This window comes from Martes martes (genome assembly GCF_963455335.1).
Source record: "Martes martes genome assembly, chromosome: 4".
Taxonomy (NCBI): domain Eukaryota; kingdom Metazoa; phylum Chordata; class Mammalia; order Carnivora; family Mustelidae; genus Martes; species Martes martes.
In genome coordinates, this window is record NC_137891.1 from 94,461,527 (window position 1) to 94,480,198 (window position 18,672).

At 36.5% G+C, this 18,672-nt stretch overlaps 1 protein-coding gene across 3 annotated transcripts in view; it reads right to left on the bottom strand.

Annotated features, from left to right (window-relative positions):
* The window catches only part of SYCP1 (synaptonemal complex protein 1), a gene marked incomplete at its 3' end in the record, with an annotated part of 134,869 nt that overhangs the window by 8,954 nt on the left and 107,243 nt on the right, over positions 1–18,672 (bottom strand). For all 3 annotated transcript variants that reach the window (XM_080802218.1, XM_080802217.1, XM_080802216.1), the window contains 2 exons: positions 11,347–11,403; positions 3,093–3,272 (listed from right to left, as the gene is read on the bottom strand). In XM_080802218.1, the coding sequence (XP_080658344.1) occupies positions 3,093–3,272; positions 11,347–11,403 (237 nt within the window). The remainder of the gene's footprint in view (positions 1–3,092; positions 3,273–11,346; positions 11,404–18,672) is intronic.

An 18,672-nucleotide genomic window follows, 5' to 3' on the forward strand; every position in this document is an offset into this window, starting at 1 on the left:
ATGAAATAATTGACAGTAAGGGGCTCCTAGATAACTTGAAGATGGTGGCTAGTAACCAGAAAAACCAAGGCTTGATTAGAAGTTTGTAAATCAGCTACACCCTTTAACCAGGATCCTGGGAGAGGAGAGGGGATGGAGATTGAGTTAAACATCAATGACCAGTGATTTAATCAGTCATGCTAGGTAATGAAACCTCCATAAAAACCCCTAACTGATGGGGTTCTGAGAGTTTCCATGTTGGCAAACACACAGAGGTACTGGAAGTGTGGCACTCTTGAAGAAGGCATGGAAGTTCTGTACCCCTTCCCTCACACTTTGTCCTATTCATCTTTTCCATCTGGCTGTTCTTGAGTTGTACCCTTTATAATAAACTGGTAATAGTAAGCAAAGGAATCTCCTAAGTTCTGAGAATCATTCTAGCAGATTAGCAAACGTAAGGAGGGAGGTTATGAGAACCCCCAATTTAGAACCAGTTGTTCAGTAGTACAAGGGGCAAGCCAGGATTGTAACTAGTGTCTGAAGTGAAAGCAGTCTTGTGCGAGTGAGCCCTTAACCTGTGGGGTCTACATTAACTCCAGGTAGTGTCAGAATTTAATCAAGTTGTAGGACAACTAATTGGCGTCTGAAGAATCAGAGAACTGGTATGGCAGGGGGGGAGCCCCATATGTTTTGTATCACAGTAAAAAAAAAAAAAACCTCAGTATCTATTAAGATGGAACATAGTATACATAACCCTATAACCCAGCAATTTCATTCCCAAAGACATACCCAACCAAAATGCATACAGGTCAAATACCAGAATTTTTATAGCAAGACTATGCATGAAAGCACAGTCCGGAAACCACTCAAAAGTCAACTAATAATACAATAGATAAATAAACTGTGGTATATCACGCAATGGAATACCATATAGAAATATAAACAGAAAATCTAAAACTTCAAGCAACAATATGGATGAGTCCCACAAACATAATATTAAGTGGAAAAGGTCAAAACAAAAATAATGATTCTATTTATAAAAAATGCAAAAACAGTTTGGCGACCATGGCCATTGCTGCTATAAACATTGGGGTACAGATGGCCCTTCTTTTCGCTACATCTGTATCTTTGGGGCAAATACCCAGCAGTGCAATTGCAGGGTCATAGGGAAGCTCTATTTTTAATTTTCGGTCGCCAAACTGTGGAAAGAACCAAGATGCCCTTCAATGGATGAAAGGATAAGGAAGATGTGGTCCATATACACTATGGAGTATTATGCCTCCATCAGAAAGGACGAATACCCAACTTTTGTAGCAACATGGACAGGACTGGAAGAGATTATGCTGAGTGAAATAAGTCAAACAGAGAGAGTCCAGTATCATATGGTTTCACTTATTTGTGGAGCATAACAAATAATATAGAGGACAAGGGTAGATGGAGAGGAGAAGGGAGTTGAGGGAAATTGGAAGGGGAGGTGAACCATGACAGACTATGGACTCTGAAAAACAACCTGAGGGTTTTGAAGGGGCGGGGGTTGGGAGGGTGGGGGAACCAGGTGGTGGGTATTGGGGAGGGCACAGATTGCATGGAGCACTGGGTGTGGTGAAAAAACAATGAATACTGTTACGCTGAAAATAAATAAAAAATTTAATTAAAAAAAAAAAGAATATGTGGTGCCTTCTCTATGAAGGCTTGCATGACAAATACCAATCAATAATAGATCTTAAAATGTGGTCCATGAACCCCTGAGACTTTCTGCAGGGTGTACAAGGGAAAACTTTTTATAATATTAAAATATTATATGTTAAAAAAATGCAAAAACAGGGAAAAGAGAAAATACAAAAACAGGTACAGCTAATATTAGAGTTGGGACAGTATATGGCCTTGGAGGAGAAGACAGTGACTAAAAAGGGGGCAGGAAAATCTTCAGAGGTGATAGTAAGATTCTGTGCTTTAATCTGAGTGCTGGTTATAAAGTCATGTTTAGTGTGTAAAGAATCATCAAGTTGCATAATTAATATCTGTGCATTTTTCTTGCATATATTTCAATATAAAGTTTTTTAAAGTAAGTTCATTCTATATGAAGATCACTTCATACTCTGAATAATAATAAATACAACAAAATAATTTTATGTAAAAACCTCTCTAAGCTATGTAGTTTACTAATTTTCATAACTTCCATGGTGTGGATAATATTGTATATGTAGCAGGATGTGAGAGAGACTCTTCCTTTTGCTCTGGAATTGTCAACTGGGGCACAAAGCTGCGGAAAAAAATGCTAGTAACCCATATTCTAAAGAAAGCAACCTATGATTAAAGCCAGATCCTTCTCTAGGGCTTATTAAAAAGTGGTTAAACTGGCCCTACAATCACCAAACACCTGCTTTCTTCCCAGTTATTTTAAGGAAACTGGAAGGGAAAGGCATAAAATTTCAGCATAGAGAGAGGTTGAAATATTTTTTCTTTCAATTTCTAAGGCAGGTGAGGAGACAACTCTTAACAGTAGTCTAACAAAAAATAGGGGTGCCTTCAAGAAGGATTGGCATCTCATTCCCTTGCTAGATATAAACTTAGGAAGAGATTTTATGTCTTTGTGTCTGGCTGGATAGTTTAGAGTAAAAAGAAATTAGAGAGAGATGGATGGTAGGAGGTGGGGTCAGAAATGTAACATTCTGCACTGCTCTTTAGCATGGAAAGGTTGAATGAATTCCCCATGGATTAAGTGAACATGTGAAAGATAGTAACTGAGCCATCTTGCTGTTGGCACCTGACACACTGAGGGCTGACTGCTAAGTAAAAGACTAGCAACAAGATGATGCAAAAGTATACAGCAAAGGAAAATAACTGGGGTGATACTGAAAAATGTTAAGTCAGAATCACATCACCCACATCAGGGAATGCCATCTGGTGAATGACAGAAAATTGTGGAATCTGCCCAAAATATCATTAAGTTGTGGATAATGATATTTAAAAAAAAAAAACAATTTCATGCTGGTATCACAAAAATTGAATTTGTTTTTTATTTCAATGTGTGATACCACATATATATGATACCAGAACCTTCTTTTTTAACTAAAAAAATTATGACCTTCTGAGAAATTTTAGCAACCAACCTTTGGTAATGGTGTAGATGAAGTACTTTTGGCAGATGTCCACAAATAATCTCTTTTATCTTTGGATTTGCCATGGTCAGCTGATGTGAAGTTTCGAGATATATTTTGTGAAGGAGCAGTTTTAGAATCAAATTTCCAATAATGAGTTTCAGGTGTTTCCAGTAAAGGTGTCTGTATTTTCTATATTGAACAACAAAAGGGAATAAAATCATCACTACATGTCATTTTAAAGTGCAGCCATTAGTAGAAATAACACTGGAATAAACTAGAATTTATCCTCCAATTTACTATTAATTGGATAACTCTGAATAAATTATCCTTATTTTGTCACTTTATTTTCCCATTGAAGATGAAAATGCTATCTGCCTGTCTTCACAGAGCTGCTATGAAAAGAAATAAAATGTCTCAACTCTTTAAATGACCAAAAGTTGAGGATTTGCTGAAGAAAAAAATCTCTACTCCTGGTGGCAAAGAGACTTTCTTTGTGGTTCATTACAATAGCCTAAAAGCCACAGGGCAGTTTATTCTCATTTCTATCCATTCTCTTTTATGCTTTCATATTTCATCTCTCTCATCTATAAAAATATCAGCCTTTCCTATCCACCAGCCTTATTCCCCACAAAAAAAAAAGGAAAGAAAGAAAGAAAGAAAAGAAAAGAAAGAACGGAAAATAGGGAAGAAAAATTACAAAAGGAGATAACCAGGAAATTTTCCAGGAGGAAAAAAATGACTATTTTCTTCAATTCTGAAGATAAATTACAAATTTACTCAAAATACTTAGACTTTATTTCAACTTAATTTCTTCCATTTTCTTTCTCTCTACCTTTATATGTATCTTCCCTTTAGCACCTGACCTATCTTTCTAGTGAAAGTTCATAATAACTGCTTTAGTGGAATTGTGTTAGGTGCTTTCTAATTTTATCACTTTCTTTGGTCACCACCATCTTCATGAATACAATCACAGCAATTACAAGAAAAAAATGGAGTGTGTGCATGCACACACACACACACAACAGAGCTATTCTCAAAAGTTCAGTGGTTAAATCTGCAGTAAATTTAAGTTAGGAGATATAGGATGTGGTATTAAGAGGTGACCACATGCACTATAAAAACACTGGACTGATGGGTGAATAGGTAAAGGTAGATGTGGTATACCCACACACGGAAGAATATTACACAACTATAAAAAAGGCTGAGACTGTGCCATAACCATGGATGGACCTAGAAGGTATTATACTAAGTGAAATAAATTAGACTGAGAAAGACAAATACCCTATGATTTCACTCACATGGAATAAAAAAAATAAGTGAATAAACAAACAAAAAAGCAGAATCAGACCTATTAATGCACAGAACTGATGGTTGTCAGATATGTGGAGGATGGGCAAAACAGATAAAGGAAAGTGGGAGATACAGTCAGGGAATGAATAAATCATGGGAATAAAAGGCACAGCATAAGGAAAATAGTCAATGATATTGTAATAGCAGTGTAACAGGACAGATGGTAGCTATACTTGTGATGAACACAGCATAATGTACAAAATTGGTGAATCATTATGCTGCAGACATGAACTTATGTAACATTGTGTGTTAAATACATATATATGTATACGTGTGTTAAGTATATATGTATTTATATATTTTTATATATGTGATATATACATATATATACATATACATACACACACACACACACACACACACACACACACATACATACATATCCATTGGACCAGGAGTCAGGTAATATGCTCTTTTCTCCTGAATCTTAAACTATCTTGGCTGGGAGACATTAAGTAATCACCAAGTACCTCTAGGCTTAAATTTATCCATCTATATAATCAAGGGACAAAATGAGATATTTGTAGGTTTCTGCCCAGTTCTAGTGATCTCACTTCATAATCCTCTTTCCAGGAGATAGAAATTTTGGTAGCATTTTTTCACACAGTGGTATTTCTGTATCCTCATTCCTATATATTTCTGTCATAGGTGATAACACAGTTTTGATGAAAACAATTTTTTTTCCCTCTCTCTGAATTCATCAGTCATTCTCAGAATCTCCAAAATGTAACTGTTTTCATGGAAAAATTTTTCCCTCCTGAAAGAACTCAGAATGACAACTACACCACCTTGTGGCCAAATCTGGGAATTTAACACTTCCCTGATAGAATAGTAGCTTGAAAGAAAATGCACCCCCATTCTAGAATGCTGAAATAAACCTCTTCATGATAAGTCATGGAAATGTATGTACTTTCCTACCAGTCACATTCCTTCTGAATGTTACATTTCCAGTGATGCATATACAAGCAGATCTCATTTCATTGCACTTCGCTTTGTTGCACTTCATAGATGCTGTGTTTTTGGTGTTTTTGCTTTTTTTGCAAAATGGAGGTCTGTGGCAACTCTGACCCAGGCAAGTCTATCAGCACCATTTTTCCAACAGCATTTGCTCACTTAGTGTCACTTGTGTCACTTTGTATCACATCTTGGTAATTCTTAAATATTTCAAATTTCTGCATTATTATTATTATTTGTTACAGTAATCTGGGATTTGGTGATCTTCGATGTTACCATTATAATTGTTTGGGAACACCATGAACCACATCCATATAAGACGGAAAATTTAACTTAAAAGCTGTGTGTTCTGACTGCTCCACTGGCCTACTATTCCCCATCTCTCTCCCTGTCATTGAGCCTCCCTATTCCCTGAAACAAAACAAAACTGAAATTAGGCTAGTCAAAAACTACAACGGCTTCTATGTGTCCAAGTGAAAAAGAGAGTCACCCATCTCTCACTTTAAATCAAAAGCTAGAAATGACTGAGCTTAGAGAGAAGAAGTCATGTTGAAAGCCGAGATAGACTGAAAGTTAAGCCTCTTGCACCAACCACTTAGCCAACTTCTGAGTGCAAAGGAAAAGTTCTTGAAGGATACTAAAAGTGATACTTCCAGTGAGCACACAAATGATAAGAAAGTGAAACAGCCTTTACGTATATGGAGAAAGTTTTAGCGGTCTGGATAAAAGCTCAAACCAGTCAAAATACTACCTTAAGCCAAAACCTAATCCAGAGCAAGGCCCTAACTCATCAATTCTATGAAGGTGGAGAGAGGTGAGGAAGCTACAGAAGAAAAGTCTGAAACTAGCAGAGGTTCATTCATGAGATTTAAGGAAAGAAGCCATCTCCATAACAAAAAAGTGCAAGATAAGGGGTACCTGGGTGTTAGTCATTATTCCAGGATCCTGGGATCCAGCCCCTAGTCAGGCACCCTGTTCAGAAGGGAGTCTGCTTCTCTCTCTCCCTTTGCCTCTGTCCCCCCCTCCCCCATGACTCATGCTCTCTCACTCACTCTCTCTCTCAAATATATAAAGTCTTAAAAAAAAAAAAAAAAACCAGGGGTGCCTGCGTGGCTCAGTGGGTTAAGCCTCTGCTTTCGGCTCAGGTCATGATCTCAGGGTCCTGGGATCCAGCCCCACATCAGGCTCTTTGCTCAGCGGGGAGCCTGCTTCCCTGTCTCTCTATGCCTGCCTCTCTGCCTACTTGTGATCTCTCTGTCAAATAAATAAATAAAAATCTTTAAAAAAAAAAAGTGCAAGTGTTAATGTAGAAGATACTGAAGTTATCCAGAAGATTTAGCTAATTAAGTACTGAAGGCATCTACACTAAACAAGAGAATTTCAAGCTAGAGAAAACAGCCATATATTGGAAGACAATGCCATCTAGGACCTTCATATGTAGAGAGAAGTCAATGCTTGCCTAAAATGTTTCAAAGGACAGGTTGACTCCCTTATTAGGGATTAATGAAGTTGGTGACTTAAGTTGAAGCCAGTGCTCATTAATGATTGTGAAATTCCTAGGGCCCTTTAAGAATTATGCTAAATCTACTTGCCTATGCTCTATAAACAGAAAAACAAAACCTGGATGATAGTATATCTGATTACAATATGGTTTAACTAAATATTTTAAACCTACCATTAAGACCTACTACTCAGACAAGATTCCTTTCAAGATATTGCTCATGGACAATGTTTCTGGTTATCCAATAGTTCTGATGGAGACATACAAGATTAACGTTGTGATACCTGCTAACAGAACATCATTCTGCACCCCAGGGATCAAGGAATCATTCTGACTTTCAAGTCTTATTGTTGAAGAAATACATTTTATAAGACTATAGCTGCCATAAATAGTGATTCTATTGATGGATATAGGAAAAGTAAATTGAAAACCTTCTGGAAAAGAGTCACCAATCTAGATGCCATTAAGAATATTTGTGATTCAGGCACCTGGGTGGTTCAGTTGTTAAGCGTCTGCCTTCGGCTCAGGTCATGATCCCAGGGTCCTGGGATCGAGCCCCAAATCGGGCTCCCTGTTCTCCCTCTCCCACTCTCCCTGTGTTCCCTCTCTCACTGTGTCGCTCTCTCAAAAAATAAATAAAATCTTTACAAAAAAAAAGAATATTTGTGATTCATAGGAAGAGATCAAATATCAATATTAACAGGAATTTGGCAGAAGCTGATTTCAGCCCTCGTGGATGACAATATATAAGGGGTTCAAGACTTCCTGACAGAAATAACTGCAGATGTGGTAGAAGCAGCAAGAAAACTGGAATTAAAAGTGGAGCCTGAAGATGTGACTTAATGGCTGCAATCTCATGATAAAATAAGTGAGGAGTTGCTTCCTAGGGATTAGCAAAAAGAAGTGGCTTCTTGAAATGAAACCTACCCCTGGTGAAGATGCTGTGAAGATTGTTGAAATGGCAACAGAGGATTTAGAATATTACGTAAATTTAATTGATAAATCAACAGCAGCATTTGAGAGGATTTACTCTGATTTTGAAGAAGTTCTACTGTAGGTAAAATGCTATCAAACAGCAACCCCTGCTACAGAGGAATCTTTCTTGAAAGGAAGAGCCAATGAAGCAAACTTCATGTTGTCTTATTTTACAAAATTGTCAAGGTCATCCCAACTTTCAGTAACCATTACCCTTGATCAGTCAATAGCCATTAATATGAAGGCAAGATGCTCCACCAACAAAAAGATTTCAACTTATAGAAAGCTCACATGATGGTCAGCATTTTTAAGTAATACAGCATCTTTATTTTAAGATTTTATTTCTTTTTCCATTTTTTTACTATGTTCAGTTTAGCCAACATGATACTTTATATGGAAAACCCAAAAGACTCCACCCCTAAACTACTAGAACTCACACAGCAACTCAGTAATGTGGCAGGATACAAAAATCAGTGTACAGATATCAGTTGCTTTCTTATATGCTAACAATGAAAATACAGAAAGGGAAATTAGAGAATCGATTCCATTTACTAGAGCACCAAGAACCTTAAGATACCTGGGAATAAACTTTACCAAAGAGGTAAAGGATCTATACTCGAGGAACTATGGAAAACTCATTAAAAAAACTGAAGAAGACATAAAAAGAAGGAAAAGCATTCCATGCTCATGGATCAAAAGAATAAAAATTGTTAAAATGTTTATACTGCCTAGAGCAATCTATACTTTCAATGCCATCCCGATCAAAATTCTACTGGCATTTTTCAAAGTGCTGGAACAAACAATCCTAAAGTTTGCATGGAACCAGAAGAGACCCCAAATTGCTAAGGAAATGCTGAAAAAGTAAAACAAAACTGGGGGCATAATGTTGCCTGATTTTAAGCTTTACTACAAAGCTGTGATCACCAAGACAGCATGGTACTGGCACAAAAACAGACACATAGACCAGTGGAACAGAGTAGAGAGCCCAGATGTGGACCCACAACTCTATGGTCAACTAATCTTTGACAAAGCAGGAAAAAATATACAGTGGAAAAAAAAGACAGTCTTCTCAATAAATGGTGCTGGGAAAATTGGACAGCTGTGTATAGAAGAATAAAACTCGACCATTCTCTTACACCATACACAAAGATAAACTCGAAATAAATAAAAGACCTCACTGTGAGGCAGGAATCTATCAAAAGTCTAGAGGAGAACATAGGCAATAACCTCTTCGACATCAGCCACAGCAACTTCTTTCAAGACATGTCTCCAAATGCAAAGGAAACAAAAGCAAAAATGAACTTTTGGGACTTCATCAAGATCAAAAGTTTCTGCACGGCAAAGGAAACAGTCAACAAAACAAAGAGGCAACCCACAGAATGGGAGAAGTTATTTGCAAATGACACTACAGACAAAGGGCTCATATCCAAGATCTATAAAGAACTCCTCAAACTCAACAATCAAAAAACAGAAAATCACATCAAAAAATGGGCAGAAGACATGAACAGACACTTCTCCAGAGAAGACATAAAAATGGCTAGCAGACACATGAAAAAATGTTCATCATCATTAGCCATCAGAGAGATTCAAATCAAAACCACATTGAGATACCACCTTACACCAGTCAGAATGGCAAAAATTGACAAGACAGCAAACAACAAATGTTGGAGAGGTTGTGGAGAGAGGGGAACCCTCTTACACTGTTGGTGGGAATGCAAGTTGGTGCATCCACTTTGGAAAACTGTGGAGATTCCTCAAAAAATTAAAAATAGAGCTACCCTATGACCCTGCAATTGCACTACTGGGTATTTACACCAAAGATACAGGCATAATGAAAAGAAGGGCCATCTGTACCCCAATGTTCACAGCAGCAATGGCCACGGTCGCCAAACTGTGGAAAGAACCAAGATGCCCTTCAACAGATGGATGGTAAAGAAGATATGGTCTATACAATGCAGTATTATGCCTCCATTAGAAAGGACGAGTACCCAACTTTTGCATCAACATGGACAGGACTGGAAGAGATTATGCTGGGTGAAATAAATCAAGCAGAGAGAGTCAATTTTCATATCGTTTCACTTACTAGTGGAGCATAAGGAATAACACAGAGGACATTGGGTGAAGGAGAGGAGAAGTGAGTTGGGGGAAATTGGAAGAGGAGACAAACCATGAGAGACTGTGGACTCTGAGAAATAAACTGAAGGTTTTGGAGGGGAGTGGGATGGGTGGGTTGGGAAAGCCTGGTGGGGGGTATTAAGGAGGGCATGGAGCACTGGGTGTGGTGCATAAAAAATGAATCTTGGAACACTGAAAAGATAAAATTTTTGAAAAATTAATAGTATTTTTAAATTAAAGTATGAACATTATTTTTTAGACATAATGCTACTGCACACTCAACAGACTACAATACAGTGTACATGTAACTTTTATATGCACTGGGAAACCAAAAATTAATTTGACTTGCTTTATTGTGATATTCACTTTGCTGCATTGGTCTGAAACTGAACCCACAAGATCAAGGTAAGCCTGTATACATAATATTCATGATTTTCTGTTGTACTTTTATTTTTTTAATTGAGGTAAAATTGACATATAGCATTATATTTGTTTCAGGTGTACAACATAATGATTCAACAATTCAATACATTATTCAGTGCTCATCAATGTATTTTTTAAAAACAGTTATATGGCATTTCCTATGTGCCAAGCACTATTTATATATAAATGCCTTACAAATATTAGTTCATTTAATCCTTTTAACAACTTTAAAAAACAGATACTATTCATTACCCCTTTACAAATGAGCAAGCTGAGGCATAAAGAAGTAACTTGCCCGGGCGCCTGGGTGGCTCAGTGGGTTAAGCCTCTGCTTTCAGCTCAGGTCACGATCCCAGGGTCCTGGGATAGAGTCCCACATTAGGATCTCTGCTCAGCAGGGAGCCTGCTTCCCCAACCCCATACCACCCTCTGTCTGTCTCTCTGCCTACTTGTGATCTCTCTGTCAAATAAATAAATAAATATTTTTTAAAAAAAGTAAATTGCCCAAACCAGAAATATTTGATAAACCTAATAATTATAACATATAAGGCTTATGATATTATTTCAATACTGTTGGAATAAAGTATAGCAAATAAAAGCCTATTTAAATTTATTATTTCATTTATTGTTCCCTCATTATTTGCAATTTATATATCCATAACCTCAGATAAAATATGTCATTTACTAATCTACTTGAAAAAAAAAATAATGGGCATATTTTATTGGAATTATACATGACTCAAAACAACTTCATATCCCATATTCTTATGGGATATGGGATATGGAATATGGGATATCTGTTTTCACAATACGAACACATTCTATATTTGGAAATGAGTATTAGATGCTCCTTACTTACTTATGAACCAAAAAATTTTCCAGGTAGATGTCAGAAAACAAGTTCGGTTATAAAGAAAAACCAGGAGAATTATATAAAACTCTTACCTTATCTTTTTTTTCAGGAGTAACAATGTTTTCTTTTGCCTCTCGTTTGAGTTTTTCCTATTAAAAATGAGTGCACACAATGTAGTTACTGCTATTATCAAAAATTAATGCTATTATCAAAATACTTCTAAGAAGTATTAACAAAGAATACTAAACTCTAAATCTTATAAAATAATGAAAAGGAAAAAAAGAAAAACAAATTAGTTTCTTTCTACAGAGCTTGTTATTTAGTTTTGATTATCTTTTTTTAAAATTCTGATCTGGGGGCGCCTGGGTGGCTCAGTGGGTTAAAGCCTCTGCCTTCAGGCTCAGGTCATGATCTCAGGGTCCTGGGATCGAGCCCCACATTGGGCTTTCTGCTCCACAGGGAGCCTGCTTCTTCCTCTCTCTCTCTCTCTCTGCCTGCCTCTCTGCCTGTTTGTGATCTGTGTCTGTTGAATAAATAAGTAAAATCTTAAAAAATAATAATAAAATAAAATTAAAATGCTGATCTGACCAGTATATATCCGTGGAATCTTGGGTAAGTCTTTTAAAACTCTGAATCAACTTTCTCATTTATAAAATGAAGTAGATGGATCAGATTATAAACTAAGGAATACACACAAGTAATTAACTGTGAAGAACCATAAAGAGATCCAGAATATTATGGGCTTTTAGAGGCAGATATTAATTTTTCTGTGCATTGAGAAAGGGTACATTTCAGTTGGACCTTGAATAATGAACTTTTAACATAAAATAAATGAGGGTGCAGGGGAAAGAAAGTACACAAAGTAAAAAATACTTAGGAAAGAAAACATCACTTTTGCTGGAGATTAGGGCATATATATATTTAGTAGAGAAAAAAGAAAAATTAACTCTGGCCTGCAGAAAAGAATATGTACTTTGCCTTTAATATGAGAGTCACCTAGAGAACAGAATTGTTAGGGCCCCTAGAAACCTTGAAGGACTCAGAGAAGGGGAAGTTCCAATACACAGAACATTAAGCAGACTTGCCTTTCCTGCCTATGATGCCTATGCCAATATCAACCTTCCTGAATGCTTTGTGTACACCATGCTATCTCTCCCAGTGTTGCTCCTAACCAGAGAACTCACTTCACCATGAAGCCTGTAGTAAGCTAATGTAATAGTAGTCACTATTCTTATTCTGTATCCTATCAAAGACCAATAGTCTTGGATATTGGGGTCTACAATAAAGGGCTAGAAAGCTCTCTTCTAGGATAAATTATACCCTCGATACTAGCAAAATTGCACTGCCTCTCAGAGGACTTCTAGAGGCTTTTAGAAGACAGAAGGGAGAAAGCACCTCCCATGACTGTACTGTCTTTATAAAATTCTGGAAACTTTTGCTGGTCTGGAGATCTTACTTACAGTCTGTTCTAGTACAACATGTGTTTCCAATGTGTGAATTGTATTAGCTCATACACAAACATGCATCTTTGGTAATGGTTAATTATGAGTTCCCTAAGACCAAAGAGATAGGCAGTCCACTTATGGACCCTATTTAAATTGAATAACTCAAATATGTCTATAATATGGTCTGACAAACAGACAATTGATTTCAGCCACAGGAGTAGAGAATGATGGCCCTGTACCCAAATTTCATACTTGAATAAATTTATAAACTTACAAACATCCAAATTAAAAGAAAGCCTGGTAAATGTTGTAGAAGGATTTTGCAATAATATCACAAATACATAAGGTATCCTTTCTACTATCACATCTCACCTAGGCAGAGATTTAGCTCCATCAAACCATGAAAGATGTAGAGAAGGTGATTTATCACAGTCCCACAAAGCCAACTTAATTGGAAAATTAAATTGACTGTTATCCAGTAACAGTTTTGTCATACCAATGGGCAAGAAACATAATAGGTCAAAATAGGGACTGTGTATTGACAATGATCAAAATTGAGAACTAAGAAAAAAGTTTCATATAAAAGATGAACTGAATATATGTAAATATAAAATTCAAGTTAAACAAATACCAGAATTATGGTTAGAGAACAAAATAAATATCAAAATTGTATATGTGGAGGAAGAGGCAATATGAGAAAGCATTAGATACATTGTTTAAAAACATAAAGGTAACCAGTAAAATAATTCACACACCTTTTAAATCAACCAGATATACATATACACTTAAGAGAAAAATACAATAAATATTATTATATAACATAAAGATAACAAAAACATGATTCAATTATATGTCATATCGATAAGGGGTTAATATCCATAAGGAATTCCTGTAAGTCAGCAACAAGAACAACAACTAAAAAATGGGGAAAAGATTTGAATAGACAATTCTCCTAACAAGATATACAAATGGCCAACAAGGGAAGGAAGTAACTAAGAACTTCAAAAACAATTCGACAACAAAAACATATAATCTTATGCCATAATTTGTGATTCTAATAAGGCTCACCATAAGAGCCACAGAGTGTACTTGTGTTGATTTGACTCTAGTCAATATAGTTCTTAACCTAATCACCACTTGCACAATATTGGTGAAAGTAGACACTGAAAATAATAACAGTCACTAATATACCTGAAGTGATAAAAAGTATCTGAGGGGTAAGTGGGCAGTCTATAAAAAAAGAGGCCTAGAAAATGGATAGAGAGTGAAAGTTTCAGAAAAAATGACTAAATGTTTTCATTTTGGTCTCTCTAGTCTGGACAAAGAAAGCATACAGTGAGGCCCATAAAGAATTAATTATCCTTGCCAATATATAGAACATACTAACAATAAAGTCAAAAGACAAGTTTCAAAAAACAAAAAACAAAAAACAAAAAATAAACAAACAAATGAAAAAAAAAAAAAAACAAGAAAGAAAAGATTCCCCTGAAGGAGCAGAAAACACAAAAAGAGATTCACTGAAAAACAAACAAAAAAAACCACACACATGAATTTTGTCCTTTTCCTTTGTACCCTCTTATCATCCTGTAAGTAGAATATACCAAATCATAATATTTTTATCTTTTCCCTCATAAAACTGGGTAAGGAAATACAGTTTGAAGAGAGATTGGTAAAATGGCAAAAAGTAAGTAATGGCACACATATATACATACACACACACACACACAAACACACTAGGATATTACTCAGCCATGAAAAAGAGATCTTGCCATTTGCAACACCATGAATAGACCTAGAGAATATTATCCTAAATGAAATAACTCAGACAGAGAAAGACACATGCCATATGATTTCACTTATATGTGGAATCTAAAAAAAACAAATGAACAAACAAAGCAGAAACAGACCCATAAATACAGAGAACAAATTGATGGTTACCCAAGGGGAGATGGGTGGGGGGGCTGGCAAAATGGGTGATGGAAAATAGAAGATACAGGCTTCCAGTTATGGAATGAATAAGTCATGGGGTGAAAGGTAAAGAATAGAAAATATAGTCAGTAATACTATAATAGCATTTTATGATGACAGATGGTAGCTATACTTAGGGTAAGCATAGCATAACATAAACAGTTGTCTGAATTTCTACGTTATACACCTGAAACTAATGTAACATTGCATGTCAACTATACTTCAATTTTAAGAAAAAGAATAACCCAACTTAACCTCTCAGATAGATACATGGGTTTAAGGCTTCACATTGAATTGGTGAAAAGATCCAAAGCCTGAGGATAAATATATCACAAGAAAACTACAGACCAATCTCTCTATGAACACAGATGCAAAAAATCCTCAAAAAAATACTAGCAAACTGAATCTAGCAGAATATAATTATTATATATCATAACCAAATAAGATTTTTCCCAAGAATGTAAGATTCATTTAACATCAGAAAATCATCTAATGTAATATTGTGTATTAATAGAATACAAAAAAAACCCACACACAATCACCTCAATATACACAGAAAAAGCATTTTGCAAATTCCAACACCCTTTTATAATAAAAACACTCAACAAATTAGGAATTGAGAAGAACTTTCCCAACTTGATAGAGGGGATCTAGGTAAACTGAGTTTCATCAAGATGAAAGAGTCTCTGCTACAAATAATACCATCAAGAAATAAAAAGACAATCCATAGAATGAAAGAAAACATTTGCAAATCTTAGATAAGGGACTGATCAAGAATATATAAAGAATTCTTAAAACTCAAAAAAAAAAACAAACCTAATTTTTAAATGGGCAAAAAGCATCCGGATATACATTTCTCCAAAAAAGATATACAAATGGCCAATACCACATGAAAAGATGATCAACAATCATTAGGCATTAAAGAAATACAAATCAAAATAACAATATACCATGTCACACTGACTAGAATGACTATAATTCAAAAGAGTGTTTCTGAGAATGTGGAAGTTGGGACTTTCATGCATTGCTAGTAGGAACCCAAAATCGTAAAACTGGCTTGAAAATCAGTCCGGTAGTACCTTAAAATGTTAAACACAGAAATATTATATTATCCAGCAATTCTATTCCTATATATATAACCAAGAGAAATAAAAACATACCCACACAAAATTTGTACAGAAATATTCACAATAGCCAAACTGGAAACAACCCAAACTTCCATCAACTGATGAATGGATAAATAAAACCTAGTATATTGACTTCAGGCTGAAGGATGGGTCATGGGAGGAGTCATTTGGCATCAAGACTTAGCTCTGAGTCAGGTTCTGTGTCTGTGAAATGGAGAGGATAATGGTCCCTTCTCACAGCCCTGGCTGTCTTGGGATTAAAGGAGTCAAGACATGGGAAGTACTGAGCAGGGTGCTTGGCACAGAGAAAGTGCTGGATAAACGCTGGCAGTTAACTTCTGTCTTCACTGGGTTTCCTCAGAAGCAGACTCAGAATTTTTTTTAAAAATTTTTTTAAAATTTAAAATTTAAATTTTTTTTTAATTTTTTAAAAGACTTTATTTATTTATTTGATAAAGAGGGAGAGACAGTGAGAGTGAGAAAGAGAGAGAGAGAGAAAGAACATAAGTAGGGGGAGTGGGAGAGGGAGAAGCAGGCTTTCCAGCAGAGCACGGAGCCCAATGTGGGGCTCAATCCCAGGATCCTGGGATCATGACCTGAGTGGAAGGCAGACACTTAACTACTGAGCCACCCAGGTGCCCTACAGACTCAGAATTCAAATCCAAGATATTCTTTCAGGAAATGACCCTGGGAAACACGGGAGGGTTGAGGGGGTGGTTGTGGTGAGACAAGTAAGAAAGGAAGCCTCTGGAGGATATGTTAATGAGCAGGCCACCCCTGCCAGCACTGAAGGGTTAGGGGCTGGGGGATGGACCCTCGGTGTTGGGGGTGGCAAGGCTGCTCAGCTGTGGCCTTCTGGCCTATCCTGCGTGCAGGCAGAATGTGGGATTGTCGGGACTAAATTTAGTCCTAACTTCATTCATGATAAGCACTCACCCTGTGACCAGGATCAACTGGGCAACAGGACTGGCTCAGGCTGAAGGGGTGCAGGTGGGCCCCGGTGTAGTACAGACATCACACAAGGTAAAAAAAGAAAAAAACAAAAAAACAAAACCCTAGTATATCCATACAATCCATACAATAGTATACTATTTAGCAATAAAAAGGAATGAAGTATTGATCTATGCTAGGATGTGAATTGAACTTGAAAACATAATGTCAGGTGAAAGAAGCCAGTCAAAGACCATATATTATATGATTCCATTTAAGTGAAATAGCCAGAATAGGTGAATCAATAGAGACAAAAAGTAGATTAGTGGTAGCCTGGAGCTGTTGAATCTGGTGATGGAAGAAAAAAGGAGGGGATAATAACTGCTGATACATATGGGACTTCTTTGAGGGGGAGATATATGTATTCTAAATTACACAGCCTTGATGGTTTGCACAACTATATTAGAAACTGTTAAATTGTACACTTCAAATGGGTGATTGAAAGGTATATAAATTATGTCTGTGAAACTGGTTTTTTTTAAATGACAGAGTTGAAGAGTGCCTGGGTGGTTCAGCAGGTTAAGCAAATGACTCTTGATTTTGCCTCAGGTCATGATCTCAGGGTAGTGAGATTAAGCCCTGCATGGGACTCTGTACTGGGCATGGAGCCTGCTTAAGATTCTCTCTCTCCCTCTGCCCCCATCCCTCTTTCACCCTCTCTAAAAAAAAGAAAATCAAAGAGCTGAGCAGGGACATGGACAAAGTTGGGGACATTAACACCTCCATTTCAGTAAGTGAAATACCTACTCACCAGAAAAATCAGCAAAAGTATATATAATCTAAACAATACAACCAACTAATTGCTTGTAATTGACATTTATAGAACACTCCAACAATAGTATATAATATAAAATTATTTCAAGCACCCATGGATCATCCACCAAGACAGATAACATGCTGGGCCATAAAGCAAATCTCAACAAATTTAAAAGAATGGACTGAACATTTCTGTCCCCCCAAAATTCATACATCGGGGCCTTAATTCCTATTATGATATGGTGTTTGGAGATGGGGTCTTTAGGAAGTAACTGGTTTTGGATGAGGTCATGGAGGTGGAGTCCCCACAATGGGATTAGTGTCCCTGTGAGGAGAGGAAGAAACTAGAGCTCTCTCTCAGCCATGTGAGGTCACAGCCAAAAGGCAGCTGTCTAAAAGTCAGGAAATGAACTCTGACCAGAACATGACCATGATGGCATCCTGATCTCAGATTTCCAGCTTCCAGAAGTGTGAGAAATAAATATTTGTTTAACCTATTGAATCTATAGTATTTTTGTTACAGTAACCCAAGCAGACTAATACAAAAATCATACACATTGTGTTCTCTGACCATAATGGAATCAAACTAAAAATCAGTAACAAAAAGATTACAGGAAAATCTTAGAATATGTGAAAATTTAAAAACACATTTCTAAATAATCTATGGGTCAAAGAAGTCACAAAGAAATTTAAAATTATATAGAACTGAATGAAAACAAAACACAACATATCAAAACATGTGGGATGTAGCTAAAGCAGTACTGAGAGAAAAATTTATAGTACTAAATGCTTTCATTAGGAAAAAGGGAAAAGCGATGTCAGCAAAATGGCAGGAGTTTTCTACCGTCCTCCCTACCAAGAAAACAGATTTTGACCATCATCCTCAGATGAGAATACCTTTATGGAAGTTCTAGAATCCAGCAGAGAAGTTCTAGCACACCACTGGAACAAAAAAAATCACAGATTGAACACACTGTAGAGGATAACAGGAACAGTTTCACTTTACCCTTGTCACCCCCTCTCCTAAGACAGCACAGTTTGGTGCCAAGAAAGATCTCTTTGGGAAAAAGTGAGAGCAAAAGAGGGATCCCCAGCTTCCCCAGTTGTGCAGGATGCTGCCAAAGAGGCCCAT